Source organism: Pan troglodytes, chromosome 1 (assembly GCF_028858775.2).
Source record: "Pan troglodytes isolate AG18354 chromosome 1, NHGRI_mPanTro3-v2.0_pri, whole genome shotgun sequence".
NCBI classification, from domain to species: domain Eukaryota; kingdom Metazoa; phylum Chordata; class Mammalia; order Primates; family Hominidae; genus Pan; species Pan troglodytes.
In genome coordinates, this window is record NC_072398.2 from 24,221,239 (window position 1) to 24,248,105 (window position 26,867).

The 26,867-nt window shown below is 36.8% G+C and overlaps 1 protein-coding gene across 1 annotated transcript in view; it reads right to left on the reverse strand.

Moving 5' to 3' along the window:
- The window catches only part of DNAH14 (dynein axonemal heavy chain 14), a 458,298-nt gene that overhangs the window by 327,010 nt on the left and 104,421 nt on the right, over nucleotides 1-26,867 (reverse strand). Inside the window, exons 12-17 of the mRNA XM_054659353.2 lie at nucleotides 22,068-22,197; nucleotides 17,993-18,272; nucleotides 17,322-17,367; nucleotides 17,128-17,225; nucleotides 10,807-10,973; nucleotides 9,390-9,734 (exon numbers count right to left, since the gene is read on the reverse strand). Coding sequence (XP_054515328.1) covers nucleotides 9,390-9,734; nucleotides 10,807-10,973; nucleotides 17,128-17,225; nucleotides 17,322-17,367; nucleotides 17,993-18,272; nucleotides 22,068-22,197 — 1,066 coding nt within the window. The remainder of the gene's footprint in view (nucleotides 1-9,389; nucleotides 9,735-10,806; nucleotides 10,974-17,127; nucleotides 17,226-17,321; nucleotides 17,368-17,992; nucleotides 18,273-22,067; nucleotides 22,198-26,867) is intronic.

A 26,867-nucleotide genomic window follows, 5' to 3' on the forward strand; every position in this document is an offset into this window, starting at 1 on the left:
CTGGGAAGCTCGAACTGGGAGGGGCCAACCACAGCTCAAGGAGGGCTGCCTGCCTCTGTAGACTCCACCTCTGGGGGCAGGGCATAGCCAAAACAAAAGGCAGCAGAATCCTCTGCAGACTTAAATGTCCCTGTCTGACAGCTTTGAAGAGAGTAGTGGTTCTCCTAGCATGCAGCTGGAGATCTGAGAAGGGACAGACTGCCTCCTCAAGTGGTACCCTGCCCCGAGTAGCCTAACTGGGAGGCAGCCCCAGTAGGGGCAGACTGACACCTCACACGGCCAGGTACTCCTCTGAGACAAAACTTCCAGAGGAATGATCAGGCAGCAACATTTGCTGTTCACCAATATCCGCTGTTCTGCAGTGTCTGCTGCTGATACCCAGGCAAACAGGGTCTGGAGTGGACCTCTGGCAAATTCCAACAGACCTGCAGCTGAGGGTCCTGACTGTTAGAAGGAAAACTAACAAACAGAAAGGACATTCACACTAAAACCCCGTCTGTACATCACCATCGTCAAAGACCAAAGGTAGATAAAACCACAAAGATAGGGAAAAAACAGAGCAGAAAAACTGGAAACTCTAAAAATCAGAGTGCCTTGCCTCCTCCAAAGGAACACAGCTCCTCACCAGCAACAGAACAAAGCTGGATGGAGAATGGCTTTGACGAGTTGAGAGAAAAAGGCTTCAGACGATCAAACTACTCTGAGCTAAAGGAGGAAGGTCGAACCAATGGCAAAGAAGTTAAAAACCTTGAAAAAAAAATTAGACAAATGGCTAACTAGAATAACCAATGCAGAGAAGTTCTTAAAGGACATGATGGAGCTGAAAACCAAGGCATGAGAACTATGTGATGAATGCACAAGCCTCAGTAGTTGATTCGATCAACTGGAAGAAAGGGTATCAGTGATGGAAGATCAAATGAATGCAATGAAGTGAGAAGAGAAGTTTAGAGAAAAAAAAATAAAAAGAAATGAACAAAGCCTCCAAGAAATATGGGACTATGTGAAAAGACCAAATCTACATCTGATTGGTGTACCTGAAAGTAACAGGGAGAATGGAACCAAGTCGGAAAACACTCTGCAGGATATTATCCAGGAGAACTTCCCAATCTAGCAAGGCAGGCCAACATTCAACTTCAGGAAATACAGAGAACGCCACAAAGATACTCCTCGAGAAGAGCAACTCCAAGACACATAATTGTCAGATTCACCAAAGTTGAAATGAAGGAAAAAATGTTAAGGGCAGCCAGAGAGAAAGGTCGGGTTACCCACAAAGGGAAGCCCATCACACTAACAGCTGGTCTCTCGGCAGAAACTCTGCAAGCCAGAAGAGAGTGGGGGCCAATATTCAACATTCTTAAAGAAAAGAATTTTCAACCCAGAATTTCATATCCAGCCAAACTAAGCTCCATAAGTGAAGGAGAAATAAAATCCTTTACAGGGAAGCAAATGCTGAGAGATTTTGTCACCACCAGGCCTGCCCTACAAGAGCTCCTGAAGGAAGCACTAAACATGGAAAGGAACAACTGGTACCAGCCACTGCAAAAGCATGCCAAATTGTAAAGACCATCGAGGCTAGGAAGAAACTGCATCAACTAAAGAGCAAAATAACCAGCTAACATCATAATAACAGGATCGAATTCACACATAATGATATTAACCTGAAATGTAAATGGGCTAAATGCTCCAATTAAAAGACACAGACTGGCAAGCTGGATAAAGAGTCAAGACCCATCAGTGTGCTGTATTCAGGAAACCCATCTCACGTGCAGAGACACACATAGGCTCAAAATAAAGGGATGGAGGAAGATCTACCAAGCAAATGGAAAACAAAAAAAAGGCAGGAGTTGCAATCCTAGTATCGGATAAAACAGATGTTAAACCAACAAAGATCAAAAGAGACAAAGAAGGCCATTACATAATGGTAAAGGGATCAATTCAACAAGAAGAGCTAACTATCCTAAATATCTATGCAGCCAATACAGGAGCACCCAGATTCATAAAGCAAGTCCTTAGAGACCTACAAAGAGACTTAGACTCCCACACAATAATAATGGGAGACTTTAACACCCCACTGTCAACATTAGACACATCAACAAGACAGAAAGTTAACAAGGATATCCAGCAATTGAACTCAGCTCTGCACCAAGCAGACCTAATAGACATCTACAGAACTCTCCACCCCAAATCAACAGAATATACATTCTTCTCAGCACCACACCTATTCCAAAATTGACCACATAGTTGGAAGTAAAGCTCTCCTCAGCAAATGTAAAAGAAAATTATAACAAACTGTCTCTCAGACCACAGTGCCATCAAACTAGAACTCAGGATTAAGAAACTCACTCAAAACCGCTCAACCACATGGAAACTGAACAACCTGCTCCTGAATGACTACTGGGTACATAACGAAATGAAGGCAGAAATAAAGATGTTCTTTGAAACCAACGAGAACAAAGACATAACATACCAGAATCTCTGCGAAACATTCAAAGCAGTGTGTAGAGGGAATTTTATAGCACTAAATGCCCACAAGAGAAAGCAGGAAAGATCCAAAATTGACGCCCTAACATCACAATTAAAAGAACTAGAGAAGCAAGAGCAAACACATTCAAAAGCTTTCAGAAGGCAAGAAATAACTAAGATCAGAGCAGAACTGAAGGACACAGAGACACAAAACACCCTTCAAAAAATCAATGAATCCAGGAGCTGGTTTTTTGAAAAGATCAACAAAATTGATAGACCGCTAGCAAGACTAATAAAGAAGAAAAGAGAGAAGAATCAAATAGACGCAATAAAAAATGACAAAGGGGATATCACCACCAATCCCACAGAAATACAAACTACCATCAGAGAATACTATCAACACTTCTACACAAATAAACTAGAAAATCTAGAAGAAATGGATAAATTCCTTGACACACACACCCTCCCAAGACTAAACCAGGAAGAAGTTGAATCTCTGAATAGACCAGTAAGAGGCTCTGAAATTGAGGCAATAATTAATAGCTTCCCAACCAAAAAAAGTCCAGGACCAGATGGTTTCACAGCCGAATTCTACCAGAGATACAAGGAGGAGCTGGTACCATTCCTTCTGAAAGTATTCCAATCAACAGAAAAAGAGGGAATCCTCCCTAACTCATTTTATGAGGCCAGCATCATCCTGATACCAAAGCCTGGCAGAGACACAACAAAAAAAAGAGAATTTTAGACCAATATCCCTGATGAACATCAATGCAAAAATCCTCAATAAAATACTGGCAAACTGAATCCAGCAGCATATCAAAAAGCTTATCCACCATGATCAAGTGGGCTTCATGCCTGGGATGCAAGGCTGTTTCAACATACGAAAATCAACAAACGTAATCCAGCATATAAACAGAACCAACAACAAAAACCATATGATTATCTCAATAGATGTAGAAAAGGCCTTTGACAAAATTCAACAACACTTCATGCTAAAAACTCTCAATAAATTAGGTATTGATGGGACATATCTCAAAATAACAAAAGCTATCTATGGCAAACCCACAGCCAATATCATACTGAATGGGCAAAAACTGGAAGCATTCCCTTTGAAAACTGGCACAAGACAGGGATGCCCTCTCTCACCACTCCTATTCAACATAGTGTTGGAAGTTCTGGCCAGGGCAGTCAGGCAGGAGAAGGAAATAAAGGGTATTCAATTAGGAAAAGAGGAAGTTAAATTGTCCCTGTTTGCAGATGACATGATTGTATATCTAGAAAACCCCATTGTCTCAGCCCAAAATCTCCTTAGGCTGATAGGCAACTTCAGCAAAGTCCCAGGATACAAAATCAATGTGCAAAAATCAAAAGCATTCTTATACACCAATAACAGACAGAGAGCCAAATCATGAGTGAACTTCCATTCACAATTGCTTCAAGGAGAATAAAATACCTAGGAATCCAACTTACAAGGGATGTGAAGGACCTCTTCAAGGAGAACTACAAACCACTGCTCAATGAAATAAAAGAGGATACAAACAAATGGAAGAACATTCCATGCTCATGGGTAGGAAGAATCAATATCGTGCAAATGGGCATACTGCCCAAGGTAATTTATAGATTCAATGCCATCCCCATCAAGCTACCAATGACTTTCCTCACAGAATTGGAAAAAAACTACTTTAAAGTTCCTATGGAACCAAAAAAGGGCCCGCATTGACAAGTCAATCCTAAGTCAAAAGAACAAAGCTGGACACATCACGCTACCTGACTTCAAACTATACTACAAGGCTACAGTAACCGAAACAGCATGGTACTGGTACCAAAACAGAGACATAGACCAACGGAACAGAACAGAGCCCTCAGAAATAATTCCACATATCTACAACCATCTGATCTTTGTCAAACCTGACAAAAACAAGAAATGGGATAAGTATTCCCTATTTAATAAATGGTGCTGGGAAAACTGGCTAGCCATATGTAGAAAGCTGAAACTGGATCCCTTCCTTACACCTTATACAAAAATTAATTCAAGATGGATTAAAGACTTAAATGTTAGACCTAAAACCATAAAAACCCTAGAAGAAAACCTAGGCAATACTATTCAGGACATAGGCATGGGCAAGGACTTCATATCTAAAACACCAAAAGCGATGGCAACAGAAGCCAAAATTGACAAATGGGATCTAATTAAACTAAAGAGCTTTTGCACAGCAAAAGAAACTACCATCAGAGTGAACAGGCAACCTACAGAATGGGAGAAAATTTTTGCAATCTACTCATCTGACAAAGGGCTAATATCGAGAATCTACAATGAACTCAAACAAATTTACAAGCAAAAAACAACCCCGTCAAAAAGTGGGTGAAGGATATGAACAGACAGTTCTCAAAAGAAGACATTTATGCAGCCAAAAGACACATGAAAAAATGCTCATCATCACTGGCCATCAGAGAAATGCAAATCTAAACCACAATGAGAAACCATCTCACACCAGTTAGAATGGCAATCATTAAAAAGTCAGGAAACAACAGGTGCTGGAGAGGATGTGGAGAAATAGGAACACTTTTACACTGTTGGTGGGGCTGTAAACTAGTTCAACCATTGTGGAAGTGAGTGTGGCGATTCCTCAGGGATCTAGAACTAGAAATACCGTTTGACCCAGGCATCCCATTACTGGGTATATACCCAAAGGATTATAAATCATGCTGCTATAAAGACACATGCACATGTATATTTATTGCAGCACTATTCACAATAGCAAAAACTTGGAACCAAGCCAAATATCCAACAATGATAGACTGGATTAAGAAAATGTGGCACATATATACCATGGAATACTATGCAGCCATAAAAAATGATGAGTTCATGTCCCTTGTGGGGACATGGATGAAGCTGGAAACCATCATTCTCAGCAAACTATCGCAAGGACAAAAAACCAAACACCACATGTTCTCACTTATAGGTGGGAACTGAACAATGAGAACACATGGAAACAGGAAGGGGAACATCACACACCAGGGCCTATTGTGTGGTCGGGGAGGGGGGAGGGATAGCATTAGGAGATATACCTAATATTAAATGACGAGTTAATGGGTGCAGCACACCAACATGGCACATGTATACATATGTAACTAACCTGCACGTTGTGCACACGTACCCTAAAATTTAAAGTATAATAAAAATAAATAAATAAAAATAAAAAAATAATTTAGCTATGGTTGTACATGCCTGTAGTCCCAGCTATTCTGGAGGCTCAGGTGGGAGGATCACTTGAGTTTGAGGTTACAGTAAACTATGATCGCCACTGCACTATAGCCCCCATCACTGCAAATAAAGAAAAGACATACTTCTATTTCAGTAATAGTCTAGAACTGAAAGTACTAAGCTATCTCAGTGAACACTAACTGTTGGGTAAGGGAGTGGGAGTTAGTTTGTTCCAACATCTCATTTTTGGAGAAGGGGAGAATTAGAAAACAACACCATTCTTGAGATCTCATTTTATTGGCATGAGGAAATGCTATGGAGAAATACAGCATCTTAGAGGATAAACATTTTGTTTCCTCTTAATAGCAGATAAATACATTTTATTATGAGAATCAAGAGAGGGAAGATTATCATCAAAGAAATTTAAAAGTAGAATAAAACTCCCAAAATGAACACAGTAAAAAAAAAAAGAGGGAGGTCACTTAAGATCAACTGATCAATACAGCAAAAATAAGGACAAAAACTTTAAGAAAAAAGTAAAATATAAGGTGAAATGGAAAAAAAGTGCATTAAATGTTATAAGCTAACAGATTGATTTCTCTTTTTAAAAGATAATTATTAACTGAGTTATAAAACAAAATTCAGAATTATGCTATTTATAAGAAGCACACTTAAAGAGAATATAAAAAATAAAGCAAAGGGCAAAAATTAACTTGGCAAATATACATACACAAAAGAAATAGAAGTAGTTTTTATCAGGCAAATTAAAAGTACTTTAAAGATTCCTATAATGTTTTGATAAATGACATGCTTTGTGAAGATGATTTAACAGTCATAAACCATACTGTATAGAAGCTAACTATATGTAGGAAAAACCACCAGAAATGCAAGAAGAAATTCATTTAAAGCATAATTATAATGAGAAGTTTTAAACAGATTTTCAGGATTTATGTATGTCTGATACACCAAAAATAAATAAGGATATAGAGGAAATATATAATATACTAAAACCATTAATTTGAAAGAGTAGAACTTTATAGACAGTATTATAATGAAATAACTTAATTTTTCCTCCCACTTTTTGGGGTTTAAATGAAGAACGGACATTTGGATAAAATATACATCAATACCCAAGACTTTTCTGGTCACAGATAATAAAAGTCCTCTGGTCACTTTTAATTTTAAAAATCCATAATTTAAATATCAAGTCCCTATGTATTAATAATAGTCAAGCCTCCAAAATTTATTTTAAATTAATGTCTGTGGTAGAGAAGGTGGGTATGTAATTAGCTGCTTTTATATTTCTACGCCTTTTATTTATTCAATTACTTCCAGTTCCTACCCACACCTTCTGACCCCTCCAGGAGTATAGTAGGAGACAGAAGGAGAGAGGAGGCAGAAAATGTCTTTACTGCCTGCCACTGTCTGACCCGGCATTAACGTCTCTGAGCTGGGCAGATGTTTAGAGCTGACTCTGTCTCATGGGGAGCACTCACAGATTCTCAGTGATTCTCCACTGGGAACCCGACAACTGTAACTTCCTGGTTCTTTAGGCTTCTATTGTAGGTTCTCTTCTAGTCTCACTACACACATAAACAAGGCATTGTCATTCACTCTGTTGATTTCAACAACCACTTGTTTCTGATCATTTAAATATATATATTTCCAGTGTAGACACTTTCTTGATACCCAGACATGTATATCTGGTTATCCGTACTTGAATATTATTATGCAATTTAACAAGTACTATGTTCCTCCTCCCAATAATTTGCATTGCTGCCCACCCTGTTGCCCAACCCAAAACCTGAAAACATAATTAACTTTATCTTATTCCTTACATTCAGTCAATGCCATATCCTGTTGATTCATGTCCTAGATGTATCTCATATCTATATATTGCTCAGAGTTCTCATTGTTACTACACTGAATCAGATTATCATCACCTCTCCCCTAGATGATGGAAACAGCTTTCCTCCTGTTTTACCCGACTTCAATCTATTCTTCACACTGCAGCCAGAGGGTCCACACAAAAAATGCAAATTACATCAGTCACTTCTCTGCTTAAAACCTTGCAATAATTCCTATAGTCTTAAGAATAATGTTCCAAGTCCCTGACATGGCTTACTAGGCCCTTTTCTCCATTTCTTAGCTTCACCTCTTGCCAATGCCTTTTCACAGATTATATTCCCACCTAACTGGATTCATTCAGGTCTTCTTCAGGTATGCCTTGTTCTCTTTTGACCTTTCCCTTGCTGTCCCCATTTCGTGATGTCAGTTTCTGCTTGATGCCTACCCCAAACTTCATTTTCCTTCACCACTTTAGTAACAAATCCTGAATTTGTGTGGGGTACCATGCTCCCAGTTAAAAGACTACTGTTCTCAGTCAGTCTTGCAGCTAGGTGAGGGCACATAACTGAGTTCTAGTAAATAAAATAAAAGCAAAAGTGTGGGGGTACCCCTGGGAAATATCCTTAAAAGTGGAATTCAGAGATTTTCTTTGCTGCCTTCTTCCATCCTGCTGCCTGGAATGAGGATATGATAACCAGTGCATGAGCATCATGCTCCAGGGAAGGCAGAGTGGTTAGCTAGAAGCATCCTATGTCCCTGATGGCTTCGTGAAGCCAACCATACTAGCCCTATGTTGTCTCTTTCTCCACTAATTTTACCTGAGAGAAAAATTAGTTTCAAACTTGTGTAAGCCACTGTTACCTTTTGCTTTCTGTCGTATGCAACTGAATCTAAGTTAAATCAACCTACTCCTGCAATATTCTAACCTTTCTTTCCAGTGTTTCCATGCCATCCCCCATTGGCTATGCAACTCCCACTCCTCCTTTAGATGGTATTACTTTTTCTAGCAAATTGTCTGTGATTGTTCACCTGGGTTATGTTAGGTATTTCAGCTAGCATTTTCTTCTAGATTAGACTCTATTGAATCTATCCCTCTCATGGTTATATTCCAGGGGCCTAGTACAATGCCTGGCATATAATCAATGCTCAACAAATATTTGTGGTCTGATTTAATAAATGAACAAATAGTAGGTATTATTATAAGTTCGTACCCTTAAACAGGTCTGAAGTACAACTGAGGGTGCTTGTGTGGACAATGGCTGGTCTATTAGGATCTAAGCTGTCCTAGAAACTTATATAGATGATAGGTAGAAATAATTAATGAAGGGGCAGGTTATCTTGCTCCCAGATCTTCATACTTTCTCAGCTTGGGAATCTCCATAGAGTCTCCAAACCACTGTGGTCCCAGAGGAGATCTGCCCACCCAGAATACTTGCTTAAAGAGGTCAGCCCTAATATACAGTGAAACTCCAATATTCATCTGTATTCAAAGATTTATCTTAGATACTCCATAGCTTGATGAAGCTTACATTCTAATGGAATAGATGATCAACAAACAAACAAATAAATAACATAATGTCCGGTAGTAATATATGTCATAAAGATAAAACAGGGAAAGAAGCAGGGAAGTGATAGGGAATGCAATAGATGTGATCAGAGAAGGTTTTCTGAGGAAGTGATATTTTATCAAAGATACAAACAAATGTAATACACATTAAAATTTTCTGAGTATAATATTTATGTATATCTTCATTTTTTCACTTTTGTCATACTCTGCATGTGACATATCATATATTCTCTAAGTACATATTTTAAATTTAAAATTTACTAATCTGAAACATTCTTACACAATAAGAATTTTCAAAATACTTACTTCCAATAAATTTTTGTTCTTTTTTTCAATTACAGATTGTATGAGGGTGTGGCTCATATGTATGATGTTGTCAATATACAGTAAGCATTCTGATTGATAATCAAGACTTACAACGTTGAAAATACCAATACGCTTCTCAATGGCCATATTCACAATATGTCTAAAATAGTTTCTGAATCTATTTAGAATAGCTTCAAATTCTTTTGAAGTTAATTCTCCCATAGATGATATTTTCATACTCATGATTTTGGCCTTTTCTATCATGGTACAATACTTTATAAACTTGTGGCTGTAAGCATTAACTAGGCCCATTGAATTACCAATAATAGTCAGGAGATTCACAGTCTGTAAAGAAGAATGTTGAGATGTTAGTCAGAATTTTTATTTTAAGAGTGAAAAATGGTTTGGCATGCTAATAGTTTCTGACAAAATAAAATAATAGTGCTATGTGGAGTTTATTTTAAGAACCTCTATTAAAAATCAAAATACGTTGGAAACACAAGACTTCAAGAAATTTAGATGGCTTTCTAATATTTGGCTTTTACCTAAAAGCTTATTAGGCTATTTAACTTTATAATTAACATGTTATTTTGAGCCATGTACTGGAAACACCAATCATTTATCCCCTTGCTTATTACCCTGTTTTAGAGTATACTATGCTTAGCCCTAGAAAAGGCCAGTCCTCAACCCCCAGGCAGAGAGCAGTGCCAGTCCACGGCCTGTTAGGAACTATGCCACACAGCAGGCGGTGAGTGGTGGGTGAGCAAGCATTACTGCCTCAGCTCCACTCCTGCAAGATCAGAAGTGGCATTAGATTCTCATAGGAGCTTGAACCCTATTGTGAACTGCACATGTGAGGGATCTAGGTTGTGCATCCCTTATGACAATCTAACTAATGCCTGATGAACTGAGGTGGAACAGTTTCATCTAGAAACCACCCCTCAGCTGCTGTCCATGGACAAACTGTATTCCACAAAACCAGTCCCTGGTGCCAAAATGGTTAAGGGCCACTGGTATATAGTATGTGACCTCACCCAATTCACCAAAGACATAACTATTTAGATAGGGTAGAATCCTAAATCAATCTAAGCCAATTAGATTCTCTTGTAAATTTGGACAAAAATACCCAGTTGATGCTAATGGAAAGAGTTGAGGTATGGCAAGTCAACAACTGACGAGCCTACATTATGAGGTAGCCATAAAAGGAAAGCTTATTTTCACAGAAGTTGGAAAAATCACACAGAGGTGAGCAGCGATGACAGATCATGGGAAAAACAAATGGGGAGATAAGCTGGGAATGATTTTTCAATTGCTATGAATAGGATACCCTAATTTTTCAATAAATTCATTTCATTTAAGAATTCAGTGGGTTTCTGCTCCTTAAACATTTCCTAAAATGAACTGTTTTAAAACTTACTATATTTTGGTAGGCAGGATCCGTTTCAAAAAGGATGTGACAATCTGGCCATCTGGTCTGCTCTTTATAATGTATTATGCTTCCTGTCTTATTAGGTAAATCCATTATTGAAACCAAATCAATGAAGATAGACAGCTGGGGATCTTGGCAAAGAGGAGTAATTGTGGCTAAAATATATAATTTAAAAGTCAGTACTTCAGAAATGCCATTGAAAGCAACACTTCAAAATTATCCATGACATCTAGAACTATTGAAAATGGGGGCTGATTTATTATGAGGGTTAGACAATATTCTATATTTATAACTGGAATTTAAAAATAGGTGTAAGGATTTAGATTTAATACTATAGAAACAAAGAGCTACTCACAGGTAATTGAGTGGAGGTGATGGGAGGCATGATTGAAACATAAACTGAAAATAAGTCATTCAGTTTACAAATATTTGACACATACCTGTTATGTGGAGAGCATTATACCATTACAAGGATATAAAAATCAGGAGACACAGCCTCAAGAGTTCACAGTCTAGCTGAACAACTAGATGTCCACAGGCATAGATAGATGATTGATAGATAGATAGACAGATAGATAAACAAACCTCAACCTAGACTTTACGCTTTGTTAAAAAATTCAACTCAAGATGCATCATATACCTAAATATAAAACACAAATCCATAAATCTTCAAGGAGAAAATATAGGAGAGAAAATCTGTGTGATCTTGAGTTAGGCAAAAAGTTCTTAGAAACAAAACCAAAGGTATAACCCATAAAAGAAAAAAACTGATGAACTGTACTTTATCAAAAGTAAGTAGTTTAGCGCTGTGAAAGACAATGAAAAGATAAGGCACAGATTGGGAGAAAATCTCACAAAGATTGTTTGCAAGTCATATGTATGATAAAAGAATTGTATTCAGAGTATGCATAAAGACCTCTCACAAACCAACAATAAGAAAACAAAAACCCCAATTAAAAAAAAATAGGTGCTGGGTGTGGTGGCCCCTGCAAGTAATCCCAGCACTTTGGGAGGCCGAGGTGGGTGGATCACCAGGTCAGGAGTTCAAGACCAACATGGCCAAGATGGTGAAACCCCGTCTCTACTAAAAATACAAAAAAAATTAGCTGGGCGTGGTGGTGGGCCACCTGTAATCCCAGCTACTCAGGAGGTTGAAGCAGAGAATTGCTTGAACCTGGGAGGTGGAGGTTGCAGTGAGCCGAGATAGCGCCACTGCACTCCAGCCTGGGTGATAGAAAAAAAAAAAAAATAGGCAAGAGATCTAAAAAGACATTTGGCAAAATAAGATATGCAGATGGAAAACTAGCATAATAAAAGATGAACAATATCATTTGTTACTAGTGAAATGAAAATTACCACAATAAGATATCACTACACACCTATTAGAAGGCTAAAAGCTTTTTGTTTTTGTTTTTAATCTGGCAATACCAAGTGCTGACAAAGATACGGAGCAACTGGAATTCATAGATTGCTGGTAAGAATGCAAAATGATACAACCACTTTGCAAAACAGTCTGGCCATTCTCATAATGTTAAATATATTACTACCATATGACCCAGCAATCCTACCCCTGGATATTTGTCCAAGAAAAAGGAAAATTTGGATTAATCCAAAAGCCTATATGTGAATGTGTATAGCAATTTTATATATAATTTCCCCAAACTGGAGACAACCCAGATGTGAATGGATAAGCAATCTGCGATACATCCAAACAGTTGAATACAGCACAGCAATTTAAAAAAAGACTATTGAATCATGTAACAACATGGATAATTATTTTTTATTTTTTATTTTTTGAGACAGGGTCTTGCACTGTCACTCAGGCTGGAGTACAGTGGTACAATTTTGGCTCACTGCGCCTTGACCTCCTGGGCTCAGGCCGTCCTCCTGCCTCAGCCTCCCAAGTAGCTGGGATTACAGGTGTGTGCCACAATGCCTGGCTAATTTTTTGTATATGTTGTAGAGACAGGGTTTCACCATCTTGCCTAGGCTGGTCTTGAACTCCTGAGCTCATGTGATCCACCCACCTGGGCCTCCCAAAGTGCTGGGATTACAGGCATGAACCTCTGTACATGGCCAACATAGCTGAATTTGAAATGCATTTTTCTAAGTGAAAGAAGCCAGATCCAAAAAGCTACATATGCATTTATATGACATTATGGAAATGCCATAACAATAGGGACAGAAAACAGATGAGTGGTTGCCACAGATAAGGGAATGGAGAGAGTGTGACTACAAAAGGGCTGCACAAGGGAACTGGGGAATGATGGAACTGTTTTGTATGGAACTGTGATGGTGGATATGTACCTGTGCACTTGTCAAAACCCTTAACACCACCCACAAAGAGAAAATTGTACTTTATATAAGTTTTAAAACATCAACCAGGTTACTGAAAGAATCCAAGTTGGAATGCAGATTGTGACAAATTAATCTAACTACTACAAACTACATAACCTCACTGAAGAGGGTGGGAAAGAAAAGGGTTGACTTAAGCAACTTTAGAAAACAAGTTTGGACTGGAAACTGTTAAGGTTACATTTTTTAAAAACTGTACATAAACACAAACACTGTATTTTAGTTGATACATTTGTTTTTTGCAGAAGCAAGGAGTAGCAATTCTGAAATTACATGTACAGTAATGCAATTAATGACAGGGATATATTCTGAGAAGTGTGTCCTTAGGCAATTTCATCATTGTGTGACTATCATAGATTGTACTTACACAAAGCTAGATGGTATAGCCTACTACACACCTAGGCTATATGGTATACCCTGTTGCCCTAGCTACAAACTTGTACGGCATATTACTATACTGAATATTGTAGGCAATTGTAAAATAGTGGTAAGGATTATATATTGAAACACAGAAAAGATACAGCAAAAGTATGGTATTATAATCTTATGGGACTACCATGTGGTCTGTCATTGATTGAACCATCTTTATGCAGTGCATGACTGTATAACAAACAAGTAACTATGTTGTTGATTATGTCAGCCAGATTTCTCATAGCCAGAGAAAAAAGTTAGATATAAGGAAAAGAAAAGGCTAGAATGAACCCTGAGGTATTGGATTGGGGTCTGAGGTATCAGTATGAATTCACAGTTTAAAATGGACAAACAAAAAGATCTAGGAATAAATATAGTTGTGTGTGTTTGCATGAGCTAGCATACATACATATATTTTCTAGATATTTTCTCTGATAGGCCAGGAAGTAGTGACACTCCTGTAGCAATGAGCACATCTAGTGCATAGATCTTAGTTCCTAAATTTCCTTCTCTAATCCAGGGTTCCTTGGAGAAACAGTTAATTTCAGGGCTGGGGCAGAGAAAATACAAGATGAGCCTGAAGTATCTTGAGGTGACAGAAACTAAGGAAGTAGTCACAAGACAAGGATGGAGGTATATTGAAGGGCACAGGAGCCAACTGGGGAGAATTACTCTTCCAAAATTAAGCCAGAACAACTTGAGCAACAAAATAAATAACAGTAATACTGTATTATAGTCTAAAGACCAAAATAAATATCAATGAACCCAGGAAATTTCCAAGGAAAAAAGAGAGAAAAAGGAGACGGCTAACAGATGCTAAAAATAGTACAAAGCTACCTAATAACTAACACAGTATAATACTGGTACGTAAGTTACAGACATATCATCTGCATAGCCCAGAAATACAATGGAAAACATTCTGGAAAATAAAAAATGATAAATGTGGCATTTCAAATCAGTGGGGATAAGGAATGGATTATTCAATTCATGATGCTAGGACAGACATCATTAGTCATCTGAGAAAAATTAAAAGTGAAGTCCTACTTCACAACATACACCAGATAAATCTCAGAGTGAACAAATATTTAAATATAAAAATGAAATCATAATAGAATTAGAAAATAAGTGAGAGAATGTTTTTATAATATGATCATTGGGAAGGCCTCTCTTATGATACCATATCCTGAAGCCTTTTAGAAGAGGTTCTAAATACCTTTGTAATGTCTATGATATAATGCTAAGTGATCATATAACATTTAAAATATACATTTGACTAATGTATGAATATGAATGTAAATTGCAAAAGAAAATAATTGTTATATATGGGTAGTTGAAATGGGGTGATTTAAATGACTATTTCTACGGTAAATATATATACACACATATATACATACCTATGTATATTTATATACATATATACATATTATCATATATATGCAAATATTAGTGAATCCATATTCATATAAATAAATGACTGAAAAATTAAATAAATGGAAAAGGAACAGCTACTCCTTACAGAAGAATTCTAATTCATGAATGTATATGGGATGAAAGAAATAGAAAATCACCATTAAGAACACCACAGTAATAACTTGCAGGCAAGGCAAGATCCACTGATAAATGTTAGAATTAGTGGGCAAAATTTTCAGGAGAAACAAGATATCTGTATAATCTCAAAATCTCTCCTCCCACCCCAAGCTTATTAGTTACAGGAGGAAATATGGTAACTTCATCATGGAGAAACCTGGCAGACATGACTTTAAGTGGTCATGGTGAGCAGCACCAGTGAAAAGGTATATCAATGTCATGTACTACTAGGCTGATGTACTGAAAAGGGCACACACCCAGTATGGTATTCTCCCTCAAGATGTATATCCTCAAACTCATCATGAGACAACATCAGACAATCCAAAACTGATGGACAATCTGTAGAGTAAATTACCAGTATCTCAAGGTCATAAAAGACAAGGAAAGACTGAGCAACTGGTACACACTGGAAAAGACTTAGCAGACATAACAACTATTAATATATGCAATGTGTGATCCGGGATTAGATCCTGGCACAGAAAATGAACATTAGGGAAACAACTGGGAAAATCCAAATAAAATCTATCATTTCATTAATACTATTATACTAATATTAATTTCTTCATTTTCATAACTAGATTAAAGCATATAAAGAGTATACAGAAACTCTGTACTATGCTTCCAACTTATAGAAGTCTCAAATTATCTCATTATAGAAACTTAAAAAAAAAAACAGTAGAAACATTTCATAATAAAGAAAAAAGAAATAGAAATAATCAGATGTTTAGACCCAGGAAATCTAAGATGAAAAACAAAAAATCCAAAGGGAAAAAAGGAACATATGGAAAGATTGGTAAGAACTTAGTTCTTCAGACTGAAGAGCCTCACTGGATTTTAAGAAAGATCAACATAGAATTATATATATGGCTTTATTATAGAAAAGTTCCTAACTCCAAATGATAAATTACTAGACAGAAATCACAAGTATACAAAGGAAGGAGAATCAGAGTAGCATCAGACTTCTTATTTACATTATTAAAAGCTAGAAGGCAGTAGAACAAGTCTATGGGCACTGAATAAAATGAGTATGGGAGGGGTCATCCCAACAAGAGAGCACAGTTGTTTAGAATGTCTGTAAGTGTATAATGTTGCAAGATACTAATATCTCTGGATTTTACTCAGCAAGAAACCCCTACCAAACTGATTCAAAATGGACTGGGTAAAAAATTATAACAACTTTGTGATAATTCTTGATTTTAAAACAAACCCATGTTCTTATGCACATTTCATCTTCATAATACAATGCAAACTTTAAAATAAATATGAGATGTCAAGGGACATACTGACTACCTTTCAGCCAGTTTGGGGGAATGGAGTAACTTAATATGTGGTGATAGTTACAAAGCATAGTGAAAAAGACTGAATTACTGGGACTTGCATAAAAAAAATCAAACAATGCATTAGACACCAGCTTAGCTTGGAAATAGGGGCCCTCTGAACTCAGCAAACTATGGTGACATGACTGGAGAATGATGCAACTTTTAAGAAGTTGCCAAAACTCCTGCTGTTTTAAGATCTTTGTAAAACTTATTGTGAGAAAAGAATAAATTCTTTGGTCAGGCTAGTAATTGCCTGCAATTTCAGATTGTGTACATACAGCTGCAAAATAATTAAAATCTCTTTAAGGTAGAAACAATATCTTTGTTATACTATGACATAAAAGATCTTGCTCATTTGTATTAAGTGTCATAACATTCTATAGAACGTAACTGAAAAAATCCAAACCTTGAATATTTTCCTAATTCTCATCTTTTATGCACTCTAAGGCTATGTGTAAAATTCACACATCCTCAAATAATTCCAGATTCAGTGTTTGATCCCAAGGACTGTGCATTTATGATATACTAATATTCTGTAACATCTGCCACATCCCTGGGTAAAGGCATCAGATGCTTAAATTTAAGAAAATATTGCCAAAGAAGACAATGCATTTCACTAAGCTTTAAAAACACTTACTTATACATTTTTCCATATTAGTCAACATATTTTGAATTTTTACTGAAAACTCCAATCTGTTGGGCTCTACAAAGAGATTTGTAGGAAATTCTGGAAATCTAACAGAGAAAACAATAAAAGCATATTTCAGAGGAATATAATAACTACCATATGAAATAAAATTACTCGTAATTTTTAAAATGTCTAATACTTACTCATAATACATGTATTTATTCTCAAACTCAGTCTCAATTTCTGTGTCTATTAGAATCCATTGAAAGAAAGAGAAAATACAAAATTGATTGATATTTGTATCAGGTAAATGACAAATTAATATATGCCAGTGCTTTACACATATCCTAAGAATAAACTCAAGAAGTCACTTGAAACACAATACTGAAGCAGTACACCCCATTCCAAGGTTCTGATTAAAGAGATCTGAGGACAAACATCCTAGATGTTGTTCCTCTTGATGAACGGGGCCCTCGGCTCTGCTTCAGTGAGAAACTGTTTGGGTTTTGAGATGAAGATGAATAATGGTGTCATTACTGACATGCACAACAATGATCTGTAAGTTTATCCTTACTTTCAGCAGTATTTACCTTAAGATTTATAAAATCATAATCTATAAATTAGAAGACACAACAGACTATTAAAATGATCTCTCATTTGTTATTTTCCAGTTGTTAAGATATTTCCCTCCATTCTTTTTTTTTTTTTTTTTCCCCAAGAGACAAGAGACAAGGTCTCACTGTGTTGCCCAGGCTGGTCTCATACTTCTGGCATCAAGTGATCCTCCCACCTCAGCCTCCCAGAGCGCCAGGATTGCAGGCATGAGCCACCACACCTGGCAACCCCTCATTCTTTATAGTCTCAATTGTCTTACCTGAAATAATATCTTCAAGACTGTAACTAATTTCTTTTGATTTCTTGGCTTTTGGGAGCAATTCTTCACTTGAGTGTTTTTTGACACAATTGTCTTTATTTTCTGACATTTCATCTTCAAACATCACACACTCTTCAGGGCACTGGTCAGACTCATGAAAGTTCTCTTTAGAATTTTCTGAAGAATCACTCTCAGCAGGAATTCTCAAGCATAGATTTACTTCAAATATTGGTGCATATGTTTTTCTCAAATCCTTCCCCACTTCAACACTATTCAAAATCTAATTTAACGGATAATGTGAGGGTGCCAGTGACAACATATAACTTACAGAACATTTAATTTAGAATACAGACCAAAATTTTAAATGAGAAATCATAACTCCAGTATAACCGAGTAGCACTGTATTACCAAATACCTGACACTTGCATATTAAAATAAGTAAATTGCATGTGAAACAAATGACATTGTAATGAAGGAGTTCCCCCCAAAGACTGTAAATTGATGCCAGAGTCAGTATATCATTAGTCCTAGTCACTGAGTGCCTATTTAAAATACAAATTCTTAGGTCCTATCCCCAGAGATATTGAGTTAAAAAGTCAGAGGCAGGGCCCAGGACTCTTAATCATCTACAAGCTCAACAGGTGACTCTATTGTGCACCTGGTTTTAAGAACTACAAATCAAGAAAACATACTTTAAACCCACTAGAGTAAGTCCTAGCTCTTCACTTTAATATACATATACTAACATGGACATCTCCAGTGAAAAACACTAGGGGATAAATATCTCATTTATGTAAATAATTGTTCTTAGGCTCTGTCTGGGCTTGGGTTCTCAATTAATCTACTGTTCCTTCCTACCTCATAAGTAATCCGTTATGCTTAAGTTACCTACTGCATAATGACTCCTCTGTGTTTCTCAGGGTGATCACTTGAATAATCTGCTGGAACCTTAACCTCTAATTCCAGACATTAACAAATTAAGGCAGTTAACGTTATAAATAAACCTCATAGCACCTTATTAAGCTGCCGGTGAAAGAGCATGAGTAGATATTGAAGGTGACTTGCAAATCTTAAATGTTCACACAAATGGGTATAGTGTTTGTTCAGGATGATGGAAAAGCTGTAGAAATGGAAAGTGGTGATGGTTGCCTAACACTGAATGTACCTAATACCACCAAACTGTACACCTAAAAACGGTTAAATGGAAAATTTTATGTTATGTATGTTTTATCACAATAAAAGAAAGTCCACCCAGACAATTCTTAATAAATATATAATGTGCTGCTTAGCTTATTCTCAAAAATAACCTCTAATTAACTCTGGGAATACTGGACCTCAAGCTATATATACCTTCTAATATTACTGCATTAATATTTTGCATTAAATCATTCTTTAAATGTAATTATGGTTACAGTGAATTAGTATCACTATAGTAAACAAGTTACTACCTTCACCTAATCCTCATAAAAACCCCAAGAGACAGAAATTATTACTCTCATTGTACATACAAAAAAAATCTGGAAGCTTAATTTGTCAAAGGCTATATTGCTAGCACGTGGTAAGGCTGAAGTTCACTCATGGGTCTGTGCACATCATTATAATATGAACTAACTGGGGCCTGAAAATATTTTTGTAGTGAAGAAATCTCTTAGCTGTTATGCTTTTTGTGACAACAAGAATGAACCAGTAAATAGTTTTATTTCCTCTAGATTGTAAACTACAAGAGAGGAATAGCCACAGCTAAATGGAACTATAAATTTTACAGATTACAGTGGGGATTAGGAAGGGAAGGAGGAGGCAGCACCAATGATTACCAGATCCACAACTTTAGCTCTTATCTCTCGCTTGAGATTCAGATCTATATTTTCAACATTTTGAGCTCTGTACAGTAAAAAAGAGGAGCAAACCAAGGTCAGATACTAGAGGGCAAAGCAGGGGCAAGATGCCCAAACTTGGGCTATGGGACAAAAGAGGACATAAATTTAGGCCACCTTAGTGGCAGTCTGCTCGTTCATGCAGCCTGTGTCCAAATCTCCACTCTGTCAGCCTGCATTGAACCCATACATGTATATATAAATATATGAAATAGATGCGTGAATCTTATTGGTTCTGTCCCTCAGGAGAACCCTAATGCAAGTTACATGAAAAAATGCTCAAACTAGTAATAAGGGAAATTCAAATTAAAACTTTGGCAAAATGCCATTTCACACCTATCTGATTGACATTAAATATTGATGAGGATTAGTAAGCTTATGGAGCAATAAAAATTTATGAATTGCTAAAGGTCATTGAAATTGGTACAAGCATTTTAGAAAAACAATTTTATATTACTCAATACAGTTGAAAATAACATATGCTTTCACCCAGAAATTTCACTCCTTAGCAGTAAATAAAGAAATAGTAACTCTTGTTCATATACACCAAAGGAGAAATATACAGGAATGTGCAAGGCAGAATTATAGGTAATAGCAAAAACAAAAACTGAAAATAACCCAGATGTCTATCAACAGTGGAATGGTAAGTGAACTGTTTCATCAATAAAGGATGAATAGGAGACATTGAATACTTTTAAGTTGGGTGAAGCCTACATGAGTGTTTGCTTATTTTTGCAGGTATCGTATACTTAATAAAAAACATTAAAAAATACATATGCATTGTATAAATTTAGACTATCTAGAAATATACATATACGAAAGTAAAATTACTCAAGATTCCTACCACCCACAGATAACCATTGTTAATATTTCGATGCATATATTTTCAGACTTCAAACTACATAGTGTGTATGTGTATATGTTTGTTTTCACTAATACATGTGAATATTTTCCCTTGTCATCAAATCTACCTAAATACTTTAAAAAGAAAAGATATGGCCGGGCGCAGTGGCTCATGCCTGTAATCCCAACACTTCGGGAGGCCGAGGCGGGCAGATCACGAGGTCAGGAGATCAAGACCATCCTGGCTAACACGGTGAAACCCCGTCTCTACTAAAAATACAAAAAATATTAGCTGGGCATGGTGGTGGGCACCTGTAGTCCCAGCTACTCGGGAGGCTGAGGCAGGAGAATGGCGTGAACCCGGGAGGCGGAGCTTGCAGTGAGTTGAGATCACACCACAGCACTCCAGCCTGGGAGACAGAGCGAGACTCCATCTCAAGAAAAAAAAAAAAGAAAAGATAACTATAAATGCCACATTACACAAGGCTACTTTTACCAAATAGGATAAGCACTTAACATATAAAGTTTAAATCTCAAGAAAATAATACCAACGGAGAGAAAAACAATTCTGGCAAGAAAAGATTTCTTTTTTTTTTTCATACTAAAGATAATTTTCATATTTATTCATAAAATAAATGAGATATATTTCCAGCTGATCTCTTCCAAAGTTCTTTATATGGTTGTTTAAAAATAAATCAAAACATAACAGATACATTTGATGGGTAATAAGCATTTTACATTCTGTAATAAATTTTAGAAGATATCAGGGGCAATTCTAAAAAAAAAATAAGTTTATCTAGGATTCCTTCAAGGTTTCCTATTTTGCTTCTCCCATTTTTAAGTTAAGAACACAACAAAAATGCTTTGAACAAAAGCAAAGACAGAGTAGTGTAGCAGTGGGAGGAGGGGGTAGATGCTACTTTACATAGGGTGGCCTTCCCTTACCATTCCTATGTAAAATAGCATACAACATCACTCCTGCATTCCCTTTTTTTCCATTATTTTTCTTCACAGTACTCATCACTTCATTTATCTGTCTCCTCTGGTAAAATATAAGCTCCAAGAGGTCAGAGAATTTGTTATGCCCACTGCTGTTATTTCAGTGCCTACCTAGTTCAGTGCCTGGAACATAGTAAGTACTCGATAAACCATGTGGTGAATGAATGAACAAATGAACTAAATGAGATAAGTGTCAATATGGCTTTTTACAGTGGGAGCAGCTAAGTGTGTGTGTGTGTTGGCAAGGGTATGTTGGGTAAGGGCTTGTGGGTATTAATCATAAATCACATTTTAAATTTTAAAATGTATTCATTTTATAGCAAAAGATCTATGTTTATATTTTTCAAAGATCATTTTACCTCATTAATATCAGTGTCTGTTTTTACTTCTGACTTTTGAACAGAAATAGCATGTAACTTTGAATTATCAACAAGTTCTTCACAATCATTTGTTGTCTTTCCAGTAGGAAAAGAGTTGTCCTTGAATGTTCTGGATTAAGAAATGGGAAGAAAAAAATTATTTAAAAATCATTTATATCTACATATATAAAGAACACCTACAACTCAACAACAAAAAGCAACCCAATTAAAAAACAGGCAAAGGACCTGACTAGACCTTTCTGCAAAGAAGATACACAAATGGACAATAAGCACAAGAAAATATGCTTAATATCACTAATCATTAGGGAAATGTAATCCATAACACACTGAGATACTATATCACCTCATACCCATTAGGATGGCTATTAAAAAAAACAGAAAATAATAAATAATAAATGTTGGCTAGGGTTGGAAGTACAAGGAGAGTACAGACCACCAAGCAGATTTAACCTAAAGAAGACTACCCCAAAGCACTTAATAATCAAACTCCCAAAGATCAAGACAGAGTGACACCCTGTCTCAAATACATAAATAAATAAATAAAGTACAGAAGAAAAACAAAACCGTTCAACCCTAGAATGGTATATCTGGCAAAAATGTCTTTCAAACACAAAGGAAAAATAAAAACCTTCCCAGACAAACAAAACCTGAGGGTTTTGCCAGACACTTATCATCAATACCAGATCTATCCTACAAGAAATGCTAAAGGAAGTGCTTCAATCTGAAAGAAAAAGAACACTAAAGAGCACTAAGAAATCATCTGAAGGCACAAAACTCACTGGTAACAGTAAGTACACATAAAAACACAGAATATTGGCGGGGCATGGTGGCTGACGCCTGTAATCCCAGCACTTTGGGAGGCCGAGGTGGGCAGATCAGATCACCTGAGGTCAGGAGTTGGGAGACCAGCCTGACCAACATGGAGAAACCCTGTCTCTACTAAAAATACAAAATCAGCCAGGCATGGTGGCACACGCCTGTAATCTCAGCTACTCGGGAGGCTGAGGCAGGAGAATTGCTTGAACCCAGGAGGCGGAGATTGTGGTGAGCCAAGATTGCGCCATTGCACTCCAGCCTGGGCAATAAGAGTGAAACTCCATCTCAGAAAACAAACAAACACAGAATATTATAACACTGTAACGGTGATGTGTAAACTATTCATATTTTAAGCAGAAAGATGAAGAACTGATCAAAAAGAACTACAATTTTTCAAGACACAGATTGTACAATAAGATATAAAAAGAAACAATAAAAGTTAAGAAGCAAGGAGATTACGTATAGAGATTTTATAACTCTCCTTATCTTGTTTGTTTGTATGTTTGTTTATACAATCAACATTAAGTTGTCGTGAGGTTAAAATAATGGGTTATATTATTTGAAAGACTCATAGTAACCTAAAATCTATAAACATACAACAGATACACAAAAAATAAGAAGCAAGAAATTAAAACATATCACCAGAGAAAATCACCTTCACTAAAAGGAAGACAGGAAGGAAGAAAAGAAGGAAGGGGCCACCACAAAAGAACCAAAAATAAACAAATAACAAAATGGCAGGAGTAAGTCCTTATTTAATAATAAGAATGGATGTAAATGGACCAAATTCTCTAATCAAAAGATATAGAGTGGCAGAATGAATGAAAAACCAAGAATCAACCTACTGTTGCCTACAAGAAACACTCTTCACCTTGACAAACACAGACTGAAAATAAAGCTACAAAAAAAGATATTCCATGCAAATGGAAACCATAAAAGAGGAGTAGTTATACTTTCATCAGACAACATAGATTATACAACAAAAAGTATAAAAAGAGACAAAGAGGGTCATTATATAATGATAAAGTGGTCAATTCAGCAAGAGGATAGAACACTTGTAAATATACATGTACCCAACACTGGAGCACACAGATATAAAAAGCAAGTATTATTGACAGAGCAGGAGCACTGTCATCTTGGACAAACTGCCACTTTAAGTTCCAGCTCCCTTTCTAGCCTTATGCATTTCAAGGAAATCATTCTCTTCTAATTACAAGCAGCCAGAAAGAGCAGACAGTAAAACACAGACAAGACAGCTCAGGCACAGAGGGAAGTGAAGGGAAAGTCTCTTGGGTAACTGCCAAACTTCACCCTCATACAATGGACCCCAGTAAAACAGTAGGCCTTAATAAGCATATTCCTTTCCCTTCAGGTGCACTAAGATAGGGAACCTAAAAGCAGACTTGGAGGGTATGCCCGCAGCTACAGAAAGATGTATGGGAACAGACACGCAACTCTCCCTCCCAGATAAGCACAACAAAGAGACACAGAAGCAGTCCAAACCTCTAATAAACTCTCCCACCCTGAATCCTTAAAAACTCTTAGTCTGGGCAGGGCGTGGTGGCTTAGGCCTGTAATCCCAGCACTTTGGGAGGCTTAGGTGGGTGGATCACGAGGTCAGGAGTTCGAGACCAGTCTGGCCAACATAGTGAAACCCCATGCCTACTAAAAATACAAAAAATTAGCCTGGTGTGGTGGTGTGCGCCTGTAATCCCAGCTATTTGGGAGGCTGAGGCAGGAGAATTGCGTGAACCTGGGAGGCGGAGGTTGCAGTGAGCCAAGATCTCGCCATTGCACTCCATCCCAGGTGAGAGTGTGGGACTCTATCTCAAAAACAAAACAAAACAAAAGAAAAAAAACCTCTTAATCTGTAAGAGAGTGGGTCTCTGACCTAACTCAGACAGAAGGCTCCTCTCAGGTTTCTTTTCTTTAAAATAAACCTGTCTTGACTGGCAAGCCGCCTTTCATGTTTCTTTCCTCTTTCTTTAATTCTTACAATTATTAGATCTAAAGGGAAAGATAAACCCCAATACAATAATAGCTAGAGACTTCAACACCACACTTTCAGCCTTGGACAGATCATCCAGACTGAAAATCAACAAACAAACATCAGACTTAATATGCAGAAAAAACCAAATGGGCCTAATAGATATTTACAGAACATTTCATCCAATGACTAGATAATACACATTCTTCTAAGCACACAGATAATTCTCAAAGATAGACCATATGTCAGGTCAAAAAAAAGTCTTAAAACATTCAATAACATCAAAATAATATCAAGCATCTTCTCTGACCACAAACAAAACAAAACAAAACAAAACAAAAACCCTACAAATCAATCACAGAAGGAATTCTGGGAACTATACAAACACATGGAAATCAATCAACATAACATACCCAAACCTATGGGATATTGCAAAAGCAGTACTAAGAGGGAAGTATATAGGTGTAAGTTTCTACCTCAAAAAAAAAAAAAAAACACAAAAAAACTTCAAATAAACAACCTAATGATACATCTTAAAGAATGAGAAAAGCAAGAGGAAACCAAATCCAAAGTTAGTAGAAGAAAAGAAACAATAAAGATCAGAGCAAGGAAACTACAGAAAAGATCAGTGAAACAAAGGGTTGGTTTTTGAAGATAAAGGAAACTGATAAGCCTTTAGCCACATTAACTAAAAAAAACAGAGAGAGCAAACACCCAAATAAATAAAATCAGAGATTAAAAAGGAGACATTACAACTGATACTGCAGAAATTCAAAGGATCAGTAGAGGCTATTATGAGCAACTATATGCCACAAATTGGAAACCCTAGAAAAAAGTGATCAATTGCTAGACACATACAACCTACCTGCCACTAAGCTAGCAGAAGACAAGAAATAACCAAAATCAGAGCCCAACAGAAGGAAATTGAGACACATGCACACACACACAAAAAAAATTTTAAAGATCAAAGAATCCAGGAGCTGTTGTTTTTGAAAAAATTAATAAAATAGGCTACTAGCTACACTAATCAAGAAGAAAAGAGAGATGATCCAAATAAGCACAATTAGAAACAATGAAGGGAATGTTACTACTGACCCCATAGAAATAAAAACAACCATCAGAAACTACTACAAACACCTCCGTGCACACAAACTAGAAAATCTAGAAGAGATGGATAAATTCTTAGACACATACACCCTCACAAGACTGAGCCAGGAAGAAATTGATTCCCTGAACAGCCCAATAATGAGCTCTAAAATTGAATCAGTAATAACAGCCTACCAAGAAAAAAGCTCAGGACCTGATGAAATCGCAGTCAAGTTCTAGCAGATGTACAAAGAAGAGCTAGTACCATTCCCACAGAAACTATGCTAAAACAATTGAGGAGGAAGAACTTCTCTCCCAAAATCATTCTATGAGGCCAGCATCATCTTGATACCAAAACCTGGCAGACACACACACACACACACACACACACACACACACACACAAATTCAAGCCAATATCCTTGATGAATATTGATGCAAAAATCCTCAACAAAATACCTGCAAACTGAATACAGCAGCACATCAAAAAATAATCCACTATGATCAAGTAGGCTTCATCCCCAGGATCCAAGGTTGGCTCAACATACACAAATCAATAAATGTGATTCATCACATAAACAGAACTAAAGACAAAAACCGTATGATTATCTCAACAGATGCAAAAAAGGCTTTCAATAAATTTCAATATCCTTCATGTTAAAAACTCTCAATAAACCAGGTGTTGAAGGAACATACCTCAAAATAATGAGTCATCTATGACAAACCCACAGCTAACATTATACTGAATGGGCAAAAGCTGGAAGCATTCCCCTTGAAAAACAGCAAAAGACAAGGATGTCCTCTCTCACCACTCCTATTCAACATAGTACTGGAAGTTCTGGCCAGAGCAATCAGGCAAGAGAAAGAAATAAAGTGCATCCAAACAGGAAG